This window comes from Nelumbo lutea, chromosome 2, assembly GCF_056320005.1.
Source record: "Nelumbo lutea isolate HS-2025 chromosome 2, American lotus-T2T, whole genome shotgun sequence".
NCBI classification, from domain to species: Eukaryota; Viridiplantae; Streptophyta; class Magnoliopsida; order Proteales; family Nelumbonaceae; genus Nelumbo; species Nelumbo lutea.
This window is the reverse complement of record NC_142685.1, coordinates 40,998,372-41,025,490: the sequence shown is the minus strand read 5'-3', so window position 1 is coordinate 41,025,490 and position 27,119 is coordinate 40,998,372. Positions and strand designations below refer to the sequence as shown.

At 38.4% G+C, this 27,119-nt stretch overlaps 1 protein-coding gene across 5 annotated transcripts; it reads left to right on the top strand.

Annotated features, from left to right (window-relative positions):
* The first annotated feature begins 138 nt into the window (after positions 1-138).
* On the top strand, positions 139-26,198 carry LOC148870067 (histone acetyltransferase HAC1-like). Of its 5 annotated transcripts, none has more exons than XM_088973116.1 (20): positions 462-640; positions 771-834; positions 942-1,010; positions 3,053-3,138; positions 3,222-3,491; positions 4,404-4,509; positions 4,859-5,171; positions 5,249-5,680; positions 6,014-7,890; positions 9,073-9,369; positions 9,518-9,796; positions 11,747-11,875; positions 14,632-14,832; positions 14,948-15,090; positions 15,182-15,491; positions 15,717-15,856; positions 22,612-22,690; positions 22,927-23,319; positions 25,116-25,333; positions 25,434-26,198. In XM_088973116.1, the coding sequence occupies exons 5-20, from the start codon at positions 3,298-3,300 to the stop codon at positions 25,546-25,548; spliced, it is 5,226 nt and encodes a 1,741-aa protein (XP_088829242.1). In that variant the 5' UTR covers positions 462-640; positions 771-834; positions 942-1,010; positions 3,053-3,138; positions 3,222-3,297; the 3' UTR covers positions 25,549-26,198. The 5 variants fall into 5 exon arrangements, with proteins under 5 accessions (XP_088829241.1, XP_088829238.1, XP_088829240.1 ...); XM_088973113.1 differs by having other exon boundaries at positions 5,249-5,746; XM_088973115.1 differs by having other exon boundaries at positions 139-640; positions 3,053-3,491.
* Positions 26,199-27,119: the final 921 nt, after the last annotated feature.

Genomic DNA, 27,119 nt, shown 5'->3' with positions numbered 1-27,119 from the left:
TTTCTTTGAAACATATATATATAGATATACCATTGAATATTGATACCAGAATATGCAAAATTAGACTTAAAGAAAGGGTAATTTAGTAAATTCGTGAGAATTTTGTGGTGCAACTACACACATCCGCCGTTTACTCCCGTCGTCCTCGTCTCCAAGAAATCCATTCTCTTACCCGAAAAACCCAAAGCCAAAGCCAAGAGAGATATGGGACATGGATAAATAAAAAAATACACAAAGAATTAGAAAATAGAAAATTTCATATTTTTATCCTTCTATTTTTTTTTTTTTTTTTTTAACGTGTTTTTCCAACGGCGGTGGCTCGTCCCCCCTCCCCCCGACCCACCCGCTACAGACCCAATTCTGTTTATTTTTTCGATTCAAAATTGCAACTTCAGAGCTCGAACTCAAAATTTCCCCCTTTTCGTAATTACAATTAACAGGACCCAGATTCCTATATCCTCCGATCGATTCCGTCGTTCCGATTCCGTGCGCGCGAATTCGCTCGTGGCGGTGGGCGGTGGGCAGTGGGCAGTGGTCGCCCCCATCTGATTTGTATTGAATTCTTCTAACCCCAGCTTCGATCGCGGCCATCGAGCTCAACCGAATCTCCGTTACGCTCTCGTCTCTCCGGCCGTACCAGGTTCGTGCCTTTCTCGCACCCTAGGGTTTCTGATTCATTGCGATCATAACCTAGGGTCTCTTAGGGTTTCGATTCTCCTGTCAATTTGGTATTCTTTAATTGGGGCTTCTTTCTTCTTCTTGAACTCTAGCCTACTATCCGGAGCTTCTCGTGGATTCGGCCTGGTTGCGTGCTTTAATGCCTTCACTAAAAAGGTTCCAATTGCTGCAGAGTTTCAATTGTGATCTTAATGAATTTAATTGACGTTGTTGGACTTTGTTCGGCTTTTTTGATTTGCACTGATTTTTGTGGCCAATTGTAGTGTTAGTGTTGCCGGAGTCGAAGTGCAGTAACCTAAGTCAATTGCTTCCTTGAACGGCGAGTGGCACAGGTATTTTGTGTTACTAATTCGTAACTTACGAGTTTATGGCTTCTATGTTTGGTTGTGAATATGGAGAATTCAGTTCGGTTGCAGTTTGATTTGTGAAACAATGTTACCATTCTTTCTTCTTCATGCTATTGACGTGATGCTGTTTTCTGGGATCTGTCTCATCCATTGGTGGTGGATGTAGATTTTGGATGCAAGGTTAGCATGAAAATGTGGCTGTTACATTGTAATCATGAAGATATGGTCATCTTAACTCGCTGTTTATGAAAATTTTACCGTTTATGTGTTTTAAACTGCCATAGTTAAAAAAGTTGCTCATTTTCTAAATATATGTTCTGGAGTAGATTTGAGGGAGAAGATGGAGGAGTTGATAGGAAGGTAGCAGGTAGGGTCGTTTTGTTACATAGGAAGTGCTAACTAGTGGAAGTTATGTTATGATTCAGGTTTCTGAACCTTGGGTTGATTTAACTAGAATGGGCTAGCCAATAGTAGGACATCGTTGCTAGTGGCTTCATGCCAGGCTGTTTGAGGCCTGAAGGGAAACAGATTCATTTGCACTAAAATCGGATGACTTTGAATAAACAACCTCAATGGTTCCAAAATCATGAGAACATTGCTTCAAGTCTGAGAGTGGCCCCTTTGTGCAAAGAATGTAAAGGGTAGGTAATCCACCCTTCCTAATACCCCTGGAGAGCTTGGACCAACATTGGGTAATGGAGAAAACTTTGGCTGTCTATGGTTGACAGCCTGGGCTGTTAACAGGGCTCTCCCTGCATGACACATTAGTTTGCCCAACAATGCATCTAGCACTGATACCGTTGCAAGTAGTCTGTGTGAACTGACATGCTATGCATGGAGAGCCTTATTGACAGCCTAAGGCTGTTGACCAGACTACCAAAATTTCCCCTGAATGGCCCTTTGTTAATATTTGACACAAGAAAGGGGTCACTAGAAGAACCCTATTCTGTATTCCACTCTATTGTTGGATTTAACTTTTCTCTTTGATTTTATAAGTTGTAGTTGTTTCATTGCTTTGGATCATTCATTTGTTGTAAATTAGATTTTTATTTATTGCAGTTGAAATTCATTTGGTAACATATAATTCACTAGAACTATTATTTCTTAGATTTTTTAACCCAAACTACTAACAGGACTTTAACTGAAAGAACTAAAATTTGATAACATCTGAATTTGCTGAATTGAATGGGTTATTGCTCTGTCGTTTATCGAATAAGTTGTTAAGGAGGTTGTGAGCTCCTAACTTGCTGAAACTGAAGTTGGGTTGATAACTATATGTTTGATTAGGATTATTCAATCGTTTCATCCACAAAAGGCAAAGCAATAAATTATCCAGTTCAACCACTTTGTTGTTGTCAAATGACCCGTAAGAAGATTCTAACTTATAAATCATATATTTTAGGTGGATCTTGGTTAAACATCCATGGATGTTGAATATCCACATAATTGAATGACTCTTGATAGATGGTTAGGTCAATGGGAAAGGTAAAAAGCTTCTGTAAAAACACTTAAATTCATTTGGACTTTATAGTACTGATATTAACTTATGGTAGTATTGTTGTTTACTTTCCCAAAAGAAAAAAAAGATCAACTCTGAAACTTTTAGTTTTATAATTCTGAAATCCAGAGTTTAGAGTTGACTGACTATTTTCTTCTGGAGTGGGATTTAATAATACAGATTGGATCACAATCGTGAAAATTGAAATACATGTGATTTGTGTTATGTGATTGGTTGAACATGTAATCCTAAGCAACTTGCTCATATTGTTTATCTTCTTGCGGTCTTTGCTTGCTATAATCCTTTTTTTTTTTATTTTCTTGTCATGTTTCCAAACAGCTGTAGAGTTGCATATTTCAATAACAATAATTGTATCTTCATTGAAAAATGCAATTCTACAGAAGTTTGGAAACATGACAAAAAAAGAAAATCCAAAAAGAAGGATGAGAGCAAGCAAGGACAGCAAGATGATAGTATCTTCTGCTCTAGGCTAAATATTTACTTGATTATTGCCATGTATTCCCCACAGGGTTCATTATTTGCAAATTCAAGGAGCCGTATGTACTCTGGAACATTGGTTGATGATGAAGCAGTGAAGGTTATTGGTGATCTGAAGTGGGTTTAATGGTGCTGTTAGTTTGGTCTCTATCCTTTTGTTTTGGATTACACTGTTCTGATATCATTACTAGCTTTGCAAGGTGTTGGATATCCCAAGGGGAGATGTGAAATTCCAAGTGTTGATGTACTTCATATTTAGAAGTATACAGAGAAAAGATGAATGTACAGGCTCGTATTTCGGGGATGATCTCGGGGCAGATACCCAGTCAAGGTGGTTCTCAGTTGTCTGGCATATCACAGCAAAACGGAAATTCTCTATCTTCTCCAATACAAAATCTAGCTGGTTTTCATGGTACTTGCAATGTGGATCCTGATCTTGAGAGGGAACGGAAACTTGTGCAAGATAGAATGTAAGTGGTCTCAGTTTGCTAGTAATTGAACAGTTTACTTCTTTTGAGAAATTTTCCATAAGAAATTGAGAATAGTAGTTACTTTTAGATTATGATTGTAGCATAAAACTTCTTCTATATATGGATTTTGGAATACATTGCAGCTGGCTTGATATGTTTTTTTGTTTTTCTTTGTTTCTTTGTTTTTGGCCTATGCATCTTTGTTGCTGTTCTTCCTTTGTATTTTTTTCCTCTTGTGCTCTTTCTTGGAAGGCTGTACTCCAGTGATATCTCATCACTTCCAGATGTACTGTTTTTTATTTATATTAATAAAATTTTCTTTGTATATTTTTTGGTATTTGGTGAATAAATTTTTCTTTTTATTGATTACCAAAAAATTTTTTGTTGAAGGTGTCAGCCTAGCCTGCTGGTAAAGTCTCTAGCTGGTTTTAGTGGAGACCTGGGATTGAGTCCTGCCTTCACCTGGGTTGGGGAGGTCTAGGGGTTTGGGGGAGGGCTTCCCCCTGTTGTGTAGCCCATTACAAAAAAGGGGGGGGGGGATTTTTTGCTCACTGGAGTGTCAACAGGAAATGCATCATGTACCAAAAGGCCCTCATTTTTTACCCTTATCCATTTGAGAAATCAAAATAACTCATTAGCTATTGTTTTTGGGGATATATAGTGTGGTATGGGCTGACATACACAATGACACTTGCTATACATGGTTAACCAGGTAGCCCACACCAAATTGTATTCTTTAAAAGAATACGATGTTTTGCTTTTTGATTTTTTTCACAAATATTTCTTGTGTCTATTTTACTTTTTTTTCAATCTAAAGAGCATAAAAAGCAGAACTGGAAATACAGTAACAACAAGACAATAATGTTATATAATGAAGCTTACTTGCTTTATTATTCCTTATGCTTTTCCCAGTTGTCAAATTCTCCTGCAGCGGCCAACAAATCATGAAATGCAGACAAGGATGCCGGGTATTGCAAAGCGCTTGGAAGAGCTTCTATTGAAAAATGCTACCTCAAAGGTTTGCTGTACTATGTTCAAATTTCTTGGTTTAGGAGGATTGAGCTTTCCAATTATGATTGCATTGTCGTTTTTCTAATAGCTTCTTGTAGTTGATTTATTGAGGAACATAAAAGCTTAGTGGAGGGCACATGGGTTTCAGTTTTTGGTTATATGGTAGAGCTGACTTCTGGATCAAAACCATTAGAATTTTAGGTTCACGTATTTCTTTTCCTTTTTCCCCTTTTTTGAATTTCTTTTTATTTTTTTTGGGGGGGGGGCGTGCATTGTGGTTCCTTAGGAGTCAGTAGCCACCAGCCACTGTCTCTATGTGTATCTTGCCTGACTGGTATGTTTCTTTGTAACATCAGGAGGAATATATGAACATGGATACATTAGAACACCGCTTGCAAACTGTGATTAAACGTAAACCTACTGGTAACCATGATCAACAGTTAAAGCACACTTCTTCCTCCTCCTCTGTTGGTACAATGATACCAACCCCTGGTATGCCGCAAAGTGGAAGTTCAAACTTGATGATTGCATCTTCTGTGGACAATTCCTTGATTTCTGTCGGTGCTTGTAGTAGCATCACAACCAATACTGTCAACACAGGGAGCATGCTTCCAATAGCCAATGGATCAGCTGTTGGCATACATGGCGGTTCCTTCAATGCATCTGATGGTACTTACAGTTCTATGATTCCATAGATTAAAATGCAGTTAGCGTTTTTTCCCCAGTAACATTTTCTGCTTGTGCAGGATCCCTACTCAATGGATATCAGCATTCACCTGCAAGTGTCTCCATTGGATCTGGTGGAAATAATATGATGTCATCAATGGGTGTGCAAAGAATTCAAAGTCAAATGATTCCTACACCTGGATTAATTAAGACCCAGTCGTCAATGAATTCTGAATCTTCTATTAATGGTTCTGGGTTTTCTGGTGTTGAATCGACACTGGTACCACAACTGCAGCAGTCAAAGCAATATATTGGTGGCCAAAACAGTCGCATATTGCAAAATCTTGGAGGGCAAATAGGCATTGCCATGAGATCTAGCTTGCAGCAGAAGCCTTCGTCTTATCCCTTCTCAAACGGAGCTCTAAATAGTGGGACAGGGGTGATAGGGAGCAATATGCAGTTGATAAATGGGCCTGCAACATCTGAGGGCTATCTGACTTCTTCACCCTATGGTAGTTCACCGAAGCATTTGCATCAGCACTTTGATCCACATCGTCAGCAACAATTGTTGCAAAGTGGTCTCTCTCTCTCTCTCACACACACACACACATACACACACACACACACTTGAATATGCATGCACATTCAAACACATATACATGCATCCTAAACCCTAAATTCCTTAGCTCACCCAAGTGTGCACACAGTCACACTGAAACACAGATATCCACTTATATGCTCATGCATACATACTCAATACACACATGGGAGTACCTTATCCCAATTTCTTTCATTGGATCTTAGAGATATATTTTCTTGTCCTTTTCTTTCCTCCCTTGCAACAGCATTATCGCAGCCAACGAATCCTTCAGGAGGTGATGGATATGGAATGATCACTGCTGATCTGACTGGATCAGGAAATTTTTATGCTCCTACATCAGCTGTTGGATCTACAATGAATAGCCAGAATATCAACACACTTAACTTGCAGTCTAAAGCAAAAGTCAGTTCTCCCTTGATAGCTAATCAATCTAACTTGTCGGCAATGCAATCAACTGCACTTGTGAAACCTCAAAATATTGATCAACCACCAAGGATGAATTTCCAGTCTTCCCATCCTATGCGAGATCATTTATTACAATCGAATCAGCAGCTGCAGAAGTTTCAGCAACAACCACTTCAATTCCAACCGCAACAATTTACTCAACATCAACATCAACAAAAGCAGCAAAGTCAGCAACACCAGCAGGTTTTGCCAAAGAATGATGCTTTTAGGCAGTCTCAACTAGCATCCAACTTGGGTGGTCAAGTGATGACTGAAAATGGAATGGAAATCCACAATGAAGTTCTTCGCTCACAAGTTACTGAGCATTTGCAACTTGGTGAGCTACAGATTCAATTTCAGCATAATGCTTCTGAAGACAGTTCCAGATCTGATCAGTTTCTCCCCAATACATCTGGACCAACAGATTGCTACTCATCCTTGTCAAATAGTTCACAGCTAATGCCACGAATGTTGCATCCAAACCAGCAAGTTGCAGAGACACAAAATGATTTTAGTTGTCTTTCTGCTGGACCACATGTAGAACCACAACTGCAGGGCCAGTGGCATTCTCAGTCACAGAAGTCCCACATGACTGAAAACTCCTCACATGAGCAGCATATCCAAGAGGAGTTCCATCAACGTCTAATAGGACAAGATGAAGCTCAGCGACCTCATCCATCTACAGAAGGAAGTATTACTGGTCAAACAATTTTTCCTAAGGGCACGACAATACGCCCTGCTTTAGGTGGTTCCTGCAAACCAGGGAATGCGACCATTGAACGACAGTGGTGGAATCAACAGAGGTGGTTGCTATTCTTGTGGCATGCACGTGGATGTTCAGCTCCTGAAGGAAAATGCCAAGAAGTTCATTGCATTACTGCACAAAAGTTGTGGAGGCATATGGTGAAATGCAATATACATCAATGCTCATATCCTCGCTGCCATCCTACCAAGGGATTGGTTCAACATTTCAAAAGTTGCAAGGGACCTGATTGTCCTGTTTGTGTTCCTGTCAACAATTATTTACGATCATATCGTAAGGCACGATCTCGCCCTTTGTCAGATACTTGTTTATCTAATCAGATAAATGGCTCTTGCAAAGCATATGGAGATGCTGCTGGATTGACTGCAAAGACTAGCTCATTGGCCGGTGAAATTTCAGAAGATTTACAGTCATCAATTAAACGAATGAAGATGGAGCATCACTCTCCATCTGTTGCACCCAAGGGTGAAGGTTCCCCACGGCCAGTGTCTCCAATGAGCCAACTACTTGTTCCACAGGATTCACAACCCCAAGTTTGGCAACAAGTTGACAATTCTATTCCTGTTAAATCTGAGATCATAGAAATGAAGATGGATTCATCTCTAAGTTCTGGACAAGGATGTTCTCCTAATTTGTGTGAGATAAAAAAAGATAATTCAGATGATTGCTACAATATTAAGTCAGATGTTGGACCTGTCATTATTGATGAACCCGTTGGTCTTACTAAGACAGAAAACATGGATGTTGAGAAAGAAACCAATCAAGTTAAGCAGGAATCTTCTACAGTAACGTCTGAAAATGTGGCTGGAACCAAGTCAGGGAAACCAAAAATAAAGGGGGTATCATTGACTGAACTCTTTACTCCGGAGCAGGTCCGGGAGCATATTATAGGTCTTAGACAGTGGGTTGGCCAGGTAAGCATATGGGCTCCTAATGCCAAGTTGCTTCTATCATTTGCTCTCATTTTTTCTAGCTACATTTATAGCCAACATTTAGTGAGGCAAATGCATGATATACATTGTTGATTTTTTTTTTAATTTTTTATTTTTTAAGAAGGAAGCTTTTGGGGGCATTTGTTTAATGCATACACTTTTTTAGGAAGATACATGACACAGATCAGGGGCCATTGCTTTGTGTGGTGGTAAAATCTCAGGCGGACAAACATGATAATGCAGGTTTGAGTCTAAGAGTGGTCACTTCATGCTAAAAATGGCAGAGGTTAGGTTTTTATTTAGTCCACCCCTCCCAAGGTCCATAATAGTACCAGCATTGGGTAGTGACCTTTCTTAGACATGGCACATATTGTTTGTTTTAATAAAAATTTATTTATTTGTTGCGTGTCACATCTCACATGGTGAGCGAGCTTACAATTGGAGGGAGTTCCACAACCTTGTTCTTCTTTTTTGATAAGTAACGATATATTTTTTGAGTGCCATGGAAAAACCCAAAACTGTCCAGGATAGACAGCCATGGCCATTACAAACCAGTCACAAGCTCAACCTACTAACAATATAACAATTATAAAAGTATATTATAATAGAGCCCCAAAACTAGGCATTTCCCAAATACACTCTTTATTTGTTCCACAACCTTGTTATCTTTCAAATTTAATCAATTGCAAAGTGCATTGGCACTTTAGGCAAGCCTTGCCCTGGTCCTAAGAGTGGTTCGTTCCTATGATCTGTGTTATTATCTTTTTTGTTGGAATGCTTATTCCGTAATTCTGAGTTTATATTCATTGTTCCTGTCATTAGGGGCAAGACTCAAGCCAGTTCTTTTGATGCTTCTTCACCTTTGTATGCTTGCTGACATTTATGGTTTTATCATATTTCTCACCCAAATAAATGCACTAAAGCTAGTTATGGTACTCCCTGGCAGATATTGCCTTCCCCACCCCTCACAAGTCCATAATATATATTAACAGGACGGTCTTTGTTCTTCACTATATATTTTAATCAGTTGCTACTTGCTAGGCATGCATATGGTACTTTGCCAGACTTATATTTTTCCTACCATATTGATAAAAAGGTTTTTTGCCTGCTTTAGTATATGTCCCTGTAATGATGGCTAATGCTTGTTCAAATTCTCTTTCTCAGAGTAAAGCAAAGGCTGAGAAAAACCAGGCAATGGAACATTCTATGAGTGAGAATTCTTGCCAGTTATGTGCAGTGGAGAAACTTACTTTTGAACCTCCACCTATATATTGCACTCCCTGTGGTGCTCGCATCAAACGAAATGCAATGTATTATACTGTGGGAACTGGTGATACACGCCATTACTTCTGTATTCCATGCTATAATGAGGCCCGTGGTGACACTATTGATGTTGATGGGACTCCTATTCTGAAGGCAAAGCTAGAGAAGAAGAGAAACGATGAAGAAACTGAAGAATGGGTAAATCCTTTTTATTTCTCTATGTTTTTGTTACTCTTTCACAGAAAAAAAAAACAAAAAAGAAATGAAGAATGGTTAAATCCTGTGCATTCTCTTGTTTGATTTTTATTTATTACACAGATTTATAACCTTTTATCTTTACCTGCAGTGGGTTCAATGTGATAAGTGTGAAGCTTGGCAACATCAAATCTGTGCTCTTTTTAATGGTCGAAGGAATGATGGAGGGCAGGCTGAATATACCTGTCCTAATTGCTACATAGGAGAGATTGAAAAGGGAGAACGTAAACCTTTACCACAAAGTGCTGTTCTTGGTGCAAAAGATTTACCTAGAACAATCCTTAGTGACCACATAGAACAGCGACTCTTCAGGCGACTAAAGCAGGAGAGACAAGAGAGAGCAAGGCTTTTGGGGAAGAATTTTGATGAGGTTATTTCTCAGCTTGATTTATTATTGTTAATCTTCTGTGGTGTTTTCTTAGTTAAGACTTCTTTGGTATTATAGTTATTAAGTTTGTAACTAATGATTGGGTCTTTTATCTCTATCCAAAAGGGAAGAAAAAGTAAGACAGTTTTCCTTGTTTTTTTGGTAATAGTTGGTAGTTCGCATTGTATGAGGTGTTAGATGTGGCCATTTTTTTTGTTTGCCACTTTTATGTGCTTCTTTTTACTTTTTGTTGGGCCCTGATTCTCTGCATAGATTTTGCATGCTTTTTCCTCAAGGTTGCAATGGTATCTGTTTTGTTCAATTTCAAGTTCCAATTTGATCTGTTTATTATTGCATAGATCTTGCATGCTCTGCATATATCTAATTATCTATCATCTATATCTATCTATATTAATGAAATTTCACACTTATTGATCAAAATATATACAAGGATGGAAGAAGCAGTGGTAGGGGGTACAGTGATTAGGGTGGTTGTATTGGAATTGAGGTCAAGGTTTGTTGCCAATGGTTTGAGCTCTGATACATTTTCAGTGTCATGGAGCTAGACCGGTGAGCTGTCATGCTTTCTTCAAAGATGGCTGCTTCCAAGCCCACCTCCTGGTTGTCACTGCTTGTTCGATTCCTTTTCCACTAAGGCTCAGTTTGGAAGGAGTACAAATGCAAATTTGTAGAGTGCAAAAAATTTGCATTTGTACTCCTTCCAAACTGAGCCTAAGTGATTGCTTGGTCATGACTCATGAGAAGGGGAGCCTGATAAGAGGTGGAAGTGGGAATGAAGCTTTCAGACAATAATTTGATGATGGTTCAGTATGCGCAACAGTGGAAATCTGTGTGGGTGCATGTGTGTTTGTGTATGTATAATGATGGATATGGCACTGAACACAATGGAATGGTGAACCAGGATTCTTGTGGGCGATCCATATGGTTCTGACAAGGCTTATATGATGATGATGATATAAACAGTTTTAAGGTCAGTGATAGGATCAATGTTGGGAAGTCAAGGATCATTTCCAAAAAAATAATTAGTGTGGTAGAAATACATATACTGAGATGGATGAATGGAAAAAACTAGGGGGGATAGGGTCAGAAATGAAGTCATTTGAAGGAACATAGGAGTGGCTCCAATAGGTAATAAAATGAGGAAAGTAGACTAAGATGGTTCATTCATGTGCATAGAAGACCATTGACAACACCTGTAAGAAGTGATCTATTGCATGTTGAAGGGACTAGAAGGGGACTATTGATAAAAAAAGGGCTAGGGTAGACCAAGAAGGACATGGGTTTAAGTAGTAATAAATGATTAAAGCGTTCATAATTCAACAATGGATATGACATTAAACAGGACAGAATGGTGAAACAGGATTCATGTAGCGAACCCCATATAGTTGTTGTGTGTTATGTGTGTGACACTTGTTTACAACTTGTGCCAAGTCTTGGTGCCTGGTCTTGCTTTTGTTGAGTATTTTTGGGATGTATTACTGAGGAGAATGGTAATGCCATGCATACTTCTTACTGATGTTTGCTGCTTCAATAAGTAGGCTAATAGACTTGCCATGTTGCCATGTTTTCTGGTTTCTTGTGTTAAGAGAGGTCTGCCTTTTTGTCTATATATGTATTTTTGTTATATGGGTAAATGCTATAAGGGTTTCTTCTTTTGTTCTCTCCTGGTAAGAGGTTTAGATTGGTATTCCTCTTTCTTGTACGCAGCTTGTTCTAGTTGAAAATTTTAATTGGATTCTTCAGTTGATTTGTTCCCTTTTCGTGTTCACATTTGGCAATTTCTGCTGCTACATATCCATCAGCAATAAAAAATTTACACATGACAGTAGCATGGGCTTATCATTTGAAGGATTCCTGTGATTTTTTTAAGGTATTACATTTTGATTTCTCCTTGTTTAGTGTATTAAGGTGATTGTTGTTTGGCATTGCCAGGTTCCAGGAGCTGAAGCACTTGTTATCAGAGTTGTATCGTCAGTTGACAAAAAATTGGAAGTGAAGCCACGCTTTCTAGAGATCTTCCAGGAAGATAATTATCCAACTGAATTTCCATACAAATCAAAGGTACTTGGGTTTGCTTGTTTTAGTCAATGTTTTCAACTTGCTGTTAGCGTGGACGGTCAAACCATCATCCTGCCATGATTCTGGGTCCGGTTTCCCTATAACCTAGAATTTGGTCAAAACCATTGACTAGGCCACAAACCATCTGACCCGGGTGGTTGAACCATCGACCCAATTACTGGGTCAAGTGTTGCACATTAAATGTATAACCTTGTGATCTGATGTCCGATTGGAAATTTGGGGTTATCTTTTTTTTTTTTTTTAATTTATTTTGGGTAGCTTTTCAAGATCTATGCATCCAAGGCACCAAAGGCATCTTGCCTTGCTATTTTCTCTAGAAAACCCTTTTTGGCTTCAAATAGCAATTTTTAGCATTTTTACAAATAAAAAAAATTAAAAATAGAACTGAGAAAACATAAAATAGTACTTAATATACACATTTATTTTGTGTAGAATATATAATCAGTGTTTTAAAAGGCGTGGGTGGCGTACACCTCAAACGTTTTTTTCATGAGGCGTATGCCTCATGCACAGTTGTAGACCTCATAAAAAAAGACCCAAAAAAAGAAAAAAGGGAAGGGAAGGGAAGGGAAGGAAAAAGAAAGGAAGAGAGGAAAAAAAAAAGAGAAAAAGAAAGAAAAGAAAATGAAAGGGAAGGGAGGAATAGATATGGGGAAAGAAAGTGGGCCGGGGATTTCTTGGTTCTACTAGTGCTATTTATATTCATTCTTTTTAATATAAAAGATTTAAAAAAAAAAAAAAAAGAGATCATCCTTCCTCTTCTTCCTCTTCCCCTTCCTCCTCATCCCACTCCTCTTAAGGAGGCTTATGCCTCTTATGTTCTGAACTACGCCTCACACCTCTAGGTAGTGAAACACCTCACGTCACGCCTCTGTGTGTTAAAACATTGAATATAATTATACGTTGTTTTTATTGATATAGTACATGCCTATACATACTCATACATATACATAATACATGTATATAGGTAATTATATATATTGTATACACATGCTTGCGACTTGGGTGACTAGGGTGACCAAGATTTGTGACCTATACGCATACACGTACATCCATTGCGACTTGGGTAACCAGGGTTCAGATCTTGGAAACAACCTCTTTGTATGTGCAATGGTAAGGCTGTGTAATCTGTCCCTCTGCAGACCTTGCATTGGTAGGAGCCTTGTGCATTTGGGCCTGGGCTGCTCTTTATATACACATGCTGATGTGTCATGGTCTGACCAGTTCGACTTGGATGGTCAAACTGGTGACCTGCGACCATGAGGCAAAAACGGTTTGGCCTCTGGGTTGGTTATTAAAACATTGGTTTTAGTCATGAAGTAAGGGAATATTATTTGTCTAGTTTTCTTAGATTTAGATGTAAATAATTTACCATAACTTATTTTGCATCTCTAGATCAGCAAACTCCTTGATAGATGGCCTACTTGGAGGAGACCATAGGAAATCACTTTTTTGCAGTATCAATATGGGGGCTCTGTTGCTTTGAGCTCCTGTTAGTGGTGTTCTATTGCTACCCATTTCCATCAATAAATTTTACTTCATGTTTACTCAAAAAGGGTGGGGGGATTTCCAATGTTATCTTTCTCATCATTACCATTATCATCATCTAAGCCTTGTTAGTAGTACTTTTTATAGGAACTGTAGATGACCTCTGGACGTGACTAGAGGTGTAAATCGGGCCGTGTCACTCCCAACACGATTTTGAGCCGGCCCGACCCATATATATATTTATATATTAATATAAATTATAATTATATAATAATATATAGTATATAATATATTAATAAAATAAGCAATTGTATACATCAAAATTCATATAAAATAAAAAATTTAATATTTTTTTCAATTATTTTAAATAATAGCTTTGGTCCAATCCACGACCTGACTTGGCCTAAGGCTCGGCCCATGGCATAGCACGGACACGCATGGGCTTGAGTCGTGGGCCGTGCCATGCCGACCTCCCAAAATATCCCAGGGGAGGGAGGCACGGCCCATGCAAATGTCGGCCCAACACGACCTGTTTTACAGCTCTAGACGTGACCAGCCATCTTAGTCTACTTTCTCTCATTTTATCACTTATTAGAGCTACTCCTAGGTTCCTTCAAATGATTTTGTTTTTTACACTGTACTTTCCATTTTTTTCCCTTCACTCATCAATCTTTTTTTTTTTTTTTGGATCAGCAACTCAAAGAATTTCATTAAAACCTAATACGATAAGAAGTTGTATTCTTCCACGATCATTTTTTGTCCATGTTGTTACTTGAGTTTCCACATTGTAGTCCATACAACATTGATGGTGTTATGGTGTTATAACACCCTCTTATATATCATGAAATGTTCTATTAAGCCCGGCAACTTATTGTCTCTTGGTCTCTCCTATGCTTTGATAGTGGATTAAGTATTTGTACTTTTTCTGCTATGGCTGCATATAATCATGGGGAATTTTGTTACACCACTAACTCATTCTCCAGTATTCTAAGTGACCAACCCCTGTGGAATTTTGTAGTTCAGAAAATAATGCAGAAATAGATGGTTTAAAATATGCACTTACCAAATTCTGCTCCAATGCAGAAAATGACCTGATTGGTGGTATCTGGAAACTCATGGCATTGCCCTTCAATTGTTTTTTTTTTTTTAATTCATCTTTTTTTTTTTCTTTATCAACAATCATGTCACTAGCTACTTTGTCCATCATTGAAAATCTTTAAAGATTATGAACTTACAAATTCTTCTTCCAGGTAATTCTGTTGTTTCAGAAGATCGAAGGTGTAGAAGTATGCCTTTTTGGAATGTATGTCCAGGAATTTGGTTCAGAATGCCAGTTGCCAAATCAGCGTCGTGTTTATCTTTCCTATCTAGATTCTGTCAAGTACTTCCGGCCTGAAGTTAAAACAGTTACTGGGGAGGCTCTTCGAACATTTGTTTACCATGAAATTCTTGTAAGTTCTGGCCCTTTGGCCTTCAATTAATTTTACTGAATATTGGTAGCTTAATTAGTTTGCATATGGCTAGTTTTTGTTGGGTTCTTTTTGATGTTATGTATTTCTCTTGCAGATAGGATACCTTGAATATTGCAAGAAGCGTGGTTTCACAAGCTGCTATATTTGGGCTTGCCCTCCTTTGAAGGGTGAAGATTATATTTTATATTGCCATCCTGAAATTCAGAAAACACCAAAATCTGATAAACTTAGGGAATGGTATGTTCGATAACCCAAAATCTGATTATCCAAAACTACGAGTGTTATTATTTTAGTTTTCCTGAACTGATTCATGGCTACCTTTTCTCAGGTATTTAGCAATGTTGAGGAAAGCTGCGAAGGAAAACATTGTGGTTGACCTCACTAATTTATATGACCATTTCTTTGTACAAATGGGTGAATGTAAAGCTAAGGTAACGGCAGCTCGTCTACCATATTTTGATGGTGACTACTGGCCTGGTGCTGCGGAGGATATGATCAATCAGCTCCGTCAGGAAGAGGATGGCAAGCAGCAGAAGAAAGGAAAAACCAAAAAGACTATAACAAAAAGGGCTTTGAAAGCTGCTGGCCAATCTGATCTTTCAGCCAATGCCTCTAAGGATCTTTTACTAATGCAAAAAGTAATTTTGTTATCCATGCTCTCTCTCTCTCTCTCTCTCTCTCTTGGAACTCCTTTAATATAATTTCATCCATGTTATATTAATAAGTTGTTTATGTTTGATAATTGTTATTTTCTTTTTGATCTGGATTGACTTCACTTCATTACTTGATTACAATTACAAACTTTTGTTTGTTCAGATGTAGTTTACTACTGTTTCACTAATGCAATTTTGTCATTTCCACAGCTTGGGGAAACAATCTGTCCAATGAAGGAAGATTTTATAATGGTTCATCTGCAGCATGCATGCACTCGTTGTTGTCATTTAATGGTATCTGGAAATCGTTGGGTTTGCAGTCAATGCAAAAATTTTCAGCTTTGTGATAAGTAAGCGTTCTTTCATCTTACCTATATTTTTTTCCACGCTCCAATTTCTTGGGATATCTATTGATGTTAATTACAGGAATCTCACTATGATACTGAAAGGGCATGATACTTGAAAAGCTCATTACAAATCAAAACTCATATCAACTGGTATTCATAAAAAATCAGTAGGGAGTTTCTTGTCAAAGTTCTTCTGGTATCATACGTTTTTGGCATCATAGAAATTGCCTCATAATAGTTATTAATTACATATTTATATTCCATGGCATTCTTCTGGCTGCCTGGTTGCCAATTAGTGCTGCATTGACTTGGACAGCAAAATCAGAATCTGATGCATGTTCAGGAGTCTGACTTGACAAGCTTGGCTAATGAGGATTTCTGGACATGTTTAAAAAAATGTATTATATGTGTGCATGTACATTGAACATATTATTCAAATAATACATGCTTTTTTCAGTCCTATATATAAGATTATAGTCAAAGCCCAAAGATAGCCTGTGCCTTGGTCCACCTTTTCTAGGAAAACTTAGGCCTATTGTCCACAGGACTTTTTTTTTCCTTAGTAGGTAACCGTAATTCTTTATTGCTGTTAGTTAAAAAGAGTAATATGGTACACTGATTAAAAAATCCAATATAAAGGATGGATCTCTTCCTATCCCTTACTACTATACATTATGTTTTAACAAGAGAAGTTGATCCCTGTTAATTCATAGTTTAGTCAATTCATTAGTCATTTCATTCAATTTGCTAAAATTTATTTTATTTATAACATTTACATTATTGATGATCAAAGTGTACTATATAAAGTTATGTACAAATATGTTTTTCTTTTATAAGGCTGGTTCATCTGCCCTCCCTCTATCACTATTTATACTTGCTACAAACTAATTTTCATTTGTAATACCCAATATATTTCCTCCCTTCTTGCCCCTTATTTTGCAAGTGGATCAGTCAAGGAGTTTGCTGATGTAGGTATCCATGTGATTGAGATAACCACCTCCATTGCCTTATTCTTGATTTCCCTCAAGGTGTGTCTATTACCAAGTACCTTTGCCTACATTTCTAAGCCGGCTTGCTATTGTACGAGAATCACCTTTTGCCATCCTGATTCCATTTAGGACTGCTAACAACTCTGCTCTTGTAAAGTCCCACACGGAATAGGACTAAAAAACAATGCTACTACAACTCCATGGCTGTCTCTGGCCAGCACCAGCTTAGATTAATTGCCTTGAGAAAATGCTGCCAAACCTCGACCAAGAAATTGCAATGAATGAACAGCTAATTCGAAGATTCAATTTCCAGATTGCACAAAGGACAAAGCAAGTCGAGTAAGGTAAAACCTCTTCTCAGCAGCATTTTGTTGGTGAGACACATCTCCTTAGCAACCACCCAAGAGAACTTGACTTTTAGAAGAGATGTACTCTCCAAATGGCCTTGAAGGAGAATAGCTGCTGAACAGCTCCAAGGAGACCCAAATAGCAGGTTCTAACTGAGAAGCTACCAGAATTTGCTCACTTCCAGCATCTAGAGTCCTCAGCCCTCAAGCGTAGGTGTTGGTTTTGAAGCAAATAAAGGAGTTCTACCACCTGGTCCAACTCCCTATCATTGAAATTTCTCCTGAAAACAGGAGACTAAATTATTTGTTGCCCTCAGCCAGTCAGTCCTCCTGTTCAAAGCAATCAGCGACAGAAGCCTGAATATCTTCAGCCGTAATAGATAAGGGCAACCCTTCTTTAATGGAATGTCACCACATCATGGAAAAAATAGGTCAGAAATGGAAGTCGTGGAGGTGGTAAAAATTAAAGTTGTACACTGGGTGAAAACCATGGAGAATTTCCATGGTTTCTCAACAAATGACATATTGAGAACCTGGAAGGAAGTGGCTTCTTCAGCCCAAGCGAAGGAAAGAGTAAATATGGAGTGGATCAAGCCACCAACAATCAGCTTTGTCAAACTCAATTTTGATGGGAGTTACATTGGCAGTCAGGTTGTGGCAGGGATGGGAGGGGTTTTCAGGGACTCAGAATGAAAGGTACTAGCTTTGTACTCAGGATCATTAACAGATGGTAATACATTGAAAGCAGAGTTGTTTGGATTGCTCCATGGGCTAAAATTTGCAAAGCAATTCGGTTTCCACAACTTGGAGGTGGAAGGGGACTCGGGTGGTCATTTCTTGGACAAGAGGTAGCTCCCAAGTTCCATTGGTTTATAGAGACACTTTTTAGGAAATAGCAAGCAATGATTTAAAAGGCGCGCCTAGGTGAGGCGCATTTCAGGGTAGGCGCCTCACCCAGGTCCTGGCACCTTCAAAAGGTGCACGCCTAGTGCACCTGGTGCGCCTTGTGCCTCAGCCTAGGCATGCGCCTTTTGAAACTTTGACGTTTTTTTGCTTTTTTTGTGTCTAGCGGCTGGGTTGGGGGCTCCACCCTTGGACCCCTGTGCCACACCCCTCGAGGCAAGCCCAAACAAGTCCTCATTAGGTTATAAATTCTTAGTTCTCACACAAAAAATAATGATTTTATAGTTTTAATTGCTTTTTAAGAAGACATTTTATTAGGATGAGTGAATGAACAACATTACCAAATAGGGAGTTCTTGAATGTAATATGTTGGTAATGTTGTTCATTCATTCATCCTAGCAAAATGTCTTTTTAAAAAGCAATTAAAACTATAAAATCATTATTTTTTGTGTGAGAACTAAGAATTTAAGACCTAACGTGGACTTGTTTGGGCTTGCCTCAATCGCATTAGCTACTTGAAGTAATGCAATTGAGAAAAAAAGAGATTGTGGGTTTTATATGCTTGAAAATGTTATATATATATTTGATTTTATTTTTAAATTCTCATTTGAATATGCCTTACATGTTATATTTATGTATTTTAATATTAGATAATATGTTTTATAAAAAATTTATTTTAAAATTAAATTTTACATTTTTATTAATATTATGTTTAATATTTTTTTTTGATTTTTTGCATTTTTTGACATTTTTGATTATTTTTTTTATGTTTTAGCATTTTTTTGCGCCTTGCTTAAAAAAGGCGTGCGCCTCGCCTTGCTCAAGGGGCGTGGTACAAAGGTGGCTCGTAGAATCAGGAATGTAATATGTTTTATATCACATTAACTACTTGAAGTAGTGCAATTGAGAAAAAAAGAGATTGTGGGTTTTATATGCTTGAAAATGTTATATATATATTTGATTTTCTTTTTAAATTTTCATTTGAATATGCCTTACATGTTATATTTATGTATTTTAATATTAGATAATATGTTTTTTTTTTTAAAAATATTTTAAAATTAAATTTTACATTTTTATTAATATTATGTTTAATATATATATTTTTATTTTTTTGCATTTTTTGACAATTTTTATTATTTTTTTATTTTTTAGCAAATTTTTCCGCCTTGCTTAAAAAAGGCGTGCGCCTTGCCTTGCGCCTCAGGCGCAAATTGACCCCTGTGCCTTTTTTGCGCCTTGCGCTTTTAAAACACTGATAGTAAGCATATCACGGGAGCTGAATGTTGTCTTCAGTTGGTGAGAAGATCGGAAATGGGATGGCAGATGTACTGGCCAAACAAGGGGCAGTGAGACACCAAATGTTCTGGGAAAAATTATAATTTCTATAGAGTGTCTCTAGGGTGGAACTTCCACCTTTGTAATACTTGATATTGATATTAATAAAATCTCTCTTACTGATAAGAAAATGTCACCACAGCATGGGTTGAACCAAAACCTCAACCTGCTTCCATTTCCAATTTTATAAGAAATACCCTTGATGAAATGGGGATATGCCCTGTAAATTCCTTTCCAAATGCTGCACCCATAAGACAAAAGTGAACCACTGCATCCCATCCATTGTTTCTGAAACCCTATTTTTCAGCAATTATTCTTCTCCTTAACTCCTGTGGTTCATTAGAAAATCTCCAGAACCAGCCTCCCTAGAAGAGCTGTTGAACAATTTCACCTTTTTGATCCCAGCCCACCTTGAGAATTAGGTTTAGAGATCTCATCCCAATTCACCATATGGTATTTAGAGGAATCCTTCCATCTTAGCCACAGAAAATCCCTCATCTTCTTTTCTATTTTCATTGTCACCTCTGAAAGCATTAAGAAGAGGGGCATGTAAAAAGATGGAAGACTGGCCAACACACTCTTAACTAAAATCATCTTTCCACCTTTTGGAAAGATATCTAGCTTTCCACGAATAGGATTCCATATGCTTCTTCAGTTGCACTTTACTCCTAAAGGTAATCCAAAATATTTTGAAGGGAAGCTACCTGTTTTGCATCCCAAAATTTCTGCTAAGACCTGTAAATTAGGAACTTCCCAATTGCTATTATCTCAATTGTAGAGAAATTGACTTCCAAACCTGAAACCACTTCAAACTGGCAATGCAAGAACCAAAGATATTTTGGGCTGTGATGTTTTCCAATGGCCAATGAATTATCTGAGATTACATTGGGGGAGGGAACCCGAGAAATGTGGCTTTTTGGAACCCGGTGGTGGACAGGTTTACAAAAAGATTTAGCCTCTTGGAAAGGAACTATCTCTCACTAGGGGGAAGAATAACATTGATCAAGTCAACTTTGGCTAATTTTCCCATCTATTTTTTGTTAGTTTTTAAGATTCCTGTTAGGATTTGTAGAAGTCTATAGAGTTAATGAGGGACTTCTTGTGGGAACTCAGAGAGGAGAGGAAGGACCATAGCGTTAGATCATTGGGAAGTGGTTAGTAGAAGCAAGAAATATGGTGGCTTAGGGATTGGGAACATCCAAAGGAGGAATATGTTGTTGTTAGGAAAATGGTCTTGGAGATTGCCAAGGGGTAAGGATAAACTGTGGAAAAAGTGATCTTAAGCATCCATGGGCTGGCAGCTGATGGCTGGGATGCGGGAGTCTCAAATTATGCAACTAGTGTGGTACCTTGGAAACCTATTCATGCTATCCTTTTGTTTTTTTTTTTTTTTCTACCCTTTGTTAGGTATACCGTGTGCTCTGGGAACTTGGTAAAGGTTTTGGGAACATGTGTGGGTAGGGGACTTACCACTTAAAAATCAAATTTCATCATTATTTTCCCTTTCCAGATACAAAAATAAGCCTATCCGGGAAGAGAAGAATGCTTGAATGTTCTCAGAGAAGGAGAGAAGCAAGGAAGGAATCAGGACTTGTGTGATGGTTAGGGTGATCCACTGGATTAAGACTTTGGAGCTGTTTTGCCAGTTCTCCTTTGATGATATCTGGAGGAATTGGGAAGTAGTTGCTAAGAGCTCTTAAGACTAAGGGCAAAGTGGAGATGGTCTGGGTACCACCAATTGAAGGTTTTGTTAAACTGAATTTTTATGGGAGTAGCCGAGGTAATCCAGGCACTTATGCAATTGGAGGGGTTTTGAGAGATGGAGAAGGTAAACCCATAACACTATGTTCTGGCCCTGCTGGTATGGGTGACTCCCTCAAAGTGGAACTGCTTTCTGCAATTCAAGGGGTGTAGATAGTCAGTGAGCCAAACTTGACAAATGTGGTGATTGAAGGGGACTCGAAAAGTGGTGGTAGAATGGCTAAAGTATCTTGAGTCTAAGCAAGGGGTGAATAGATCTATGTTATTCAGGGCATATTGTAATGTGTTTTTTCTTTTTGTATGAGAGGTAGCAGCTCGTGCCTCTCAAAGGGATGCTTGTAAAGATTACATAAAGTATTAATAAAACTTAAATTATTCATAAAAGAAAGCCTATATCCACTTTCCTATCTTCCCCTGGTCTTGGGCCTGAACTTGATTGGGACTTGGGTTTTAGAAGGGAGTCGGAGGATCAGATGTGGACAATGTTTTGACTTTGAATCAAGTTCTTCAAAAAGTTGTCTTGGATTCAACCAAGTTGGATTCTCGGATATGGGCCCTATCTTCTAGTTCCTTTACATGTGCCTCCTTCAATGCCCTCCTACAACCTACTACTAGTCCTGGAACTTCTTTCCCGGTTAAGGAAGTATGGGGGAACCGGTTCTGCCAAGTGTTGGGTCGCTGTGCTGGGAAATAGTCTTGGGAAGAATTAACACTTGCGACCATCTTGAAAGGAAGAAGCCTTTTTGGTCCTTCCACTTGATTGGAATCAATATGCTTAAAAAAGAGGAGATACAGATTAAGAAGGAATCTATGAGAGAACAACATAGATGGTTTGAGATGAAGCAATGCGTTTTCTATGGAATTAGGAAATATTTGGTGTAGAGATGTTAGACAAATAGTAGTGAGAAATGGTCTGGGGGCACATAGTTTAACAGTGGATATGACACTGGGTGGAATAGAATGGCAGAGCAATGCTTTGATGATGATGATGATGAAATGCTGGACAAATCTCAACACCACTCCCATACTGCTGACACTATGTCAAACCTGTTGCTATAAATAATATACAATATTAGATACTACTATTTTTTTTGTCTAGTTTATTTCTATGTCACAGTAGGCATTTTCTCTTTTCTTCACATTTCATCTCATAGCAATCCAGGAATGATTTTAACTGAAGTTATACATCCAACATTTTATTTCAAGTAGTCCTGTTAAGTTTATAATTTTATATGTGCACTAGTAACTGGTAAAGCATATTTTTGTTGCTTGATAAATGCTTATTGGTTCACCTTTTGATCATCAAGGTCGTGTTCTGCCATCATCTTTATAGAGATTGAGAAAAAGATGCCATATTTACCGGATTTGTTTTCATGTGGATTAAATGTGGGATCTAATGTTTTTTTTTTACGCTTCATTGTAGGTGTCATGATGCAGAACAAAAACTTGAAGAGAGGGATAGACATCCTAGTAATAGTAGGGAGAAACACACACTTTACCCTGTGAGTTTCTAGATGAAAATTTTATTCTTGGATAAATGTTAAAAATCTATAAATACTTCTATTTTATTGTTAAGATCTACCCTACTATTTCAGTTGCACTGGACTTCTAATATCATACTTTGGTTGAAGTTGATAATATACAAGGAACTCCTAATATTTTTTTTGTTCCTAATTCAAAACAAGGTGAAAATTGTGGCATTGGCTAGAATTATCTCTGATTTGAGAAATTTATGCAGGTGGAAGTGAATGATGTACCTGCAGATACGAAAGATAAAGATGAAATTCTTGAGAGTGAATTCTTTGATACCAGGCAGGCATTCCTGAGTCTTTGTCAAGGAAACCATTATCAGTATGATACTCTACGCCGAGCCAAGCATTCCTCTATGATGGTCCTATATCATCTTCACAATCCAACTGCTCCTGCTTTTGTTACTACATGCAACATCTGCCATCATGACATTGAGGCTGGTCAAGGATGGCGCTGTGAAATCTGCCCTGATTATGATGTATGCAATACTTGTTACCAAAAAGATGAAGGTATTAGCCATCCTCATAAGTTGACTAATCATCCATCAATGGCTGATCGTGATGCACAAAACAAAGAAGCTCGGCAGAAACGTGTTTTACAGGTATTTTTCTTTTTCTTAAAAATTATTGTCTGGTTTAGTTCCTCACACCTTCTTTTACCAAAAAGATGGTTGTTTGTTTTGGTTTTTTGGCAATGGAGATTTTGCTGCCTTCAATTCATAAATCCCCTTCTATATATGGTGCTTATAGCTCTTGCTTGATCTTGATCATGTTTTGTATGCCATGATCTCTATGGGATAACTGTGACTATTACATGTTTATGGTGTTATAGATATGATAGTTCATCTTCCATAACCTTAGTTTGCTAATCCATAACAAGGGAGGGATTAAGGAGGATGCTGCCCTAGAATTAGAACAGGCTGGGAAAAATGGAGGAGGTGCGCCTGGAGTTTTATGTGATGGGAGAACAACACTTTGTCTAAAAGGAAAAACTTATTAAATGGGTAGAAGGTGAACAATACCAGATGGAGTGTTGGGCAATCAAGAAACATGTCCAGAAAAAACGAGTAGGGTAGAGATGTTAATGTTGAGATGGATGAGTTAGAAAACCATATAGGATGGATAAAAAATGAACTTATTTGAAAGAATTTAGGAGTAGCTCCAATAGGTGATAAAATAACTTCAAAGATGGTTTGGGCATGTGCAGAGACCATTTACAGCATTGGTAAGAAGTGATCAGTTGCAAGTTAAAAGGGCAGGAAGGTTTTTTTTTTTTTTTTTTTTATTCTTTGAGAGAAGGTAACATCCATTAATATGCAGCAGGGGGAGAGGCATGCATGAGAGGATATACAAATAAAAAATATCTAAATGGATCTCAATTTCGAAGACATGGCGTTAGCGTATACAAAAAAATCCTATCCACCCCCGATTTAGCAAAGGAATAAGCCTTTACATTCAGTTCCCTGGAAATACATCTGTATAAGCAAGAGAGAAGCCTGAGAGATCTCGGATTTCATTCACCAGATGGGCCATTCTCCAAGGCCCTGCATCCAGGTTTGAGGCCCACCAAATAAGTTTCTTGTCTTGAATCTCAAGTCACCCTCAACTACTAAAGTGGTAGCCTGAATGCAGACAACCAGTTTTAACCCAAGCATTTGCAGTACCAATCGGTCCATTGTAATAAGCCCATAAGACTGCCCCAGTTGAAATAGTGATGAGGCTACCAATCTCTGCCGATCTCTGACCATTGGAATTTGCTCAATAACTCCCATCAAAATTTAACAAAAGCTCAAAGTTAGGCTCAGGGACAAGCTGAGGGGGAGGGGGGTAATGGGAAATGATTTTGAAGGCCCAATATTTAACAATAGATATGGTACCGGACAGCACAGAATGGCTGAACAAGATTTACATAGCCAAGCCCATATAGTTGGGACAAGGTTGGATGATGATGAGATGTGATGGTTCATCTTGAGGTGCTCTTGTTATTGTTGCCCTGCTGATCCACAACTTTCAAACCTACTCAATGTGACAATTGTTTGCCTTCTCTTTTGGTAGAAAATTTTGTTTTCGTTGGCTCCCATGCGGAAAATTAAATTCTTATTGGTCGATATAAGGATGACAATGGTAGACGTGGCATATCCAAATTCCTCAGTGCACATTTTGGATCCGGCAGGTCATCTTTCTGTGGTTACAATAGGGTTGGATTGCTAGCAAAAAAATCCTAGAAGGCCTTGCTCGAAAAGTGGTTGTTGTCCCTCGCACCCCCCACCCTACCCCATAAAGTTTATCTACTAGTGCTGATATACCATCTTGCTTTCTTCTAATTGGACCACATGATTTACATATAATAAAACTTTATTATGCATGCACTTACGTTTGTGGTTGCATGCTATTGCAGCTAAGGAAAATGCTTGATCTTCTTGTACATGCTTCTCAATGTCGATCTGCACATTGTCAGTATCCTAATTGCCGCAAGGTTAAAGGACTCTTCCGCCATGGTATACAATGCAAAACCCGTGCTTCTGGAGGTTGTTTGCTCTGTAAGAAAATGTGGTATCTACTCCAACTGCATGCACGAGCTTGCAAAGAATCTGAATGCCATGTACCACGTTGCAAGTGCGTATTACAAATTTTCCCTATTGAAATTGTGTGAATAATGCTTAATTTCTTTTGTGATCTTTTTGTAAATGTCAACGACCTATTTGTTGCTGTCCAGGGATCTCAAAGAGCATTTAAGGAGATTGCAGCAGCAGTCTGATTCACGGCGGAGAGCTGCAGTAATGGAGATGATGAGACAGCGAGCTGCTGAGGTTGCAGGGAACACGGGATAATCATCTGTACATATGACTAGGCATCCGGGGGGAACTTCCGAGAGCGAAAATGAGATGATATATTGCCTCCGAGGCCTGAGAAATCTGTTTGGACATAAAAGCAATTGAACATTTTCATATGGGTGAAGCTTGCAGATCTTCTGGAAAGGCTTGGGAGGAATTATCAGAAGTTTGAAGCGCGTTGCTTGATAGCAGTCATGAGGTTGGTATATCTTCATATTGAGCATGTGCATTGGATTGGAGTTCACTTGGCAGAGTCGCTCTCGTCGCTAACCATTTTCCTCCAACCTCTGATGGTTGGAGTCAGAATATTGATCCATCCTGAGGCTCCGATGATGCGATTCTTTGATTGATCTTTCTTTATTCCTAATTTCCAACACCATCTTCACATAGGTGGCGGGTGTACCATAGATGTCCTAATTTGTCAAAAAAAAAAAAGAAGAAATATCTTCCACAGAGGGAAAAGCTATCTGTTCCGTTTCTTTTACTGGGTTTAGTATTCCACCCATCTTTTTGTTTCTTGTGTTCTTTTTTTTTTTTCCTCTTTTTTGGGTGGGGGGTGGGAGCCCACGTTTGTATGTGCCATCTGCTGTAGAATGTCGTTATTTAAAGATGAAAAAAATAATAAATGTCATTTCCCATTACCCCAATTTCATTTCCATGCATCATGTGTTCTAATCAATGGATTTCATTTTCCCCTCTTTCTTGCTGCCATAAAAAAAAATAAAAATAAGAAGCTTCCTTAGTAACTAGTGATAGTAAGCACACACTAACCCCTAAGTTTCTTAACAATTGACTAATTACTCCCCTGTTGTTAGAGTTCCGTTACAATCCGCTCACATGTAACACCACGTCAACGTGACTTATCTTTTGACAAAATGACACTAATACCCTTTCTACTTCTGGAGTTTTTCTTCTTTCTCTGTTCAAAAGGATCTCGAGATGCAGAGTTCGATAGAGGGAGGAGTACACCAAAGAAGAGAGTAAGACTACGGAGAGAGAAGCAAAATAAATTGAAAGGGTGGCATTTGAACTGGAGTAGTTTTCACGGATTTTCAAGGGCGTGTGAGATGGAAAGTTCCATTTAAGCTCAGAAGTCAAAAGATAAAAACACAAGAAATTTCTTCGTCATATAAGAGAGTACTGATATCTCTCCCCTAAACTCCTGAAGTAATTTGCTCCAATCAAATTTAGCGGAATTCCAGCTGAGAAGAAGTCAGGGAAAGTCTTCTTCTTTGATCTGCCTGAGAGTCTTCATTCTGTGCGGTCATGTCTGCTGCTTCAGCTGAAGAAAATAATATCATGGAGGTCGATATATTCAGTACAAAGGCTTCTCTCTCTCTCTCTCTCTCTCTCTCTCTCTCTCTCTCGGCACAAATCTCTCAGCTCTCCCTCTCTCATTCTCAGAGGCTTCTTCCATTGGCTTTATGGTTCAGCTCGGTGACCATAGGAAAGAATAGTATACAGCGAGGGTATGAAGACGAAGTTTCAACTTCCATAGGTAATTGATGTAGCGTAATCCGGCTGCTCCCTGCTGGAGATGATCTGGCTGCCAGCAACGACGTGAACTG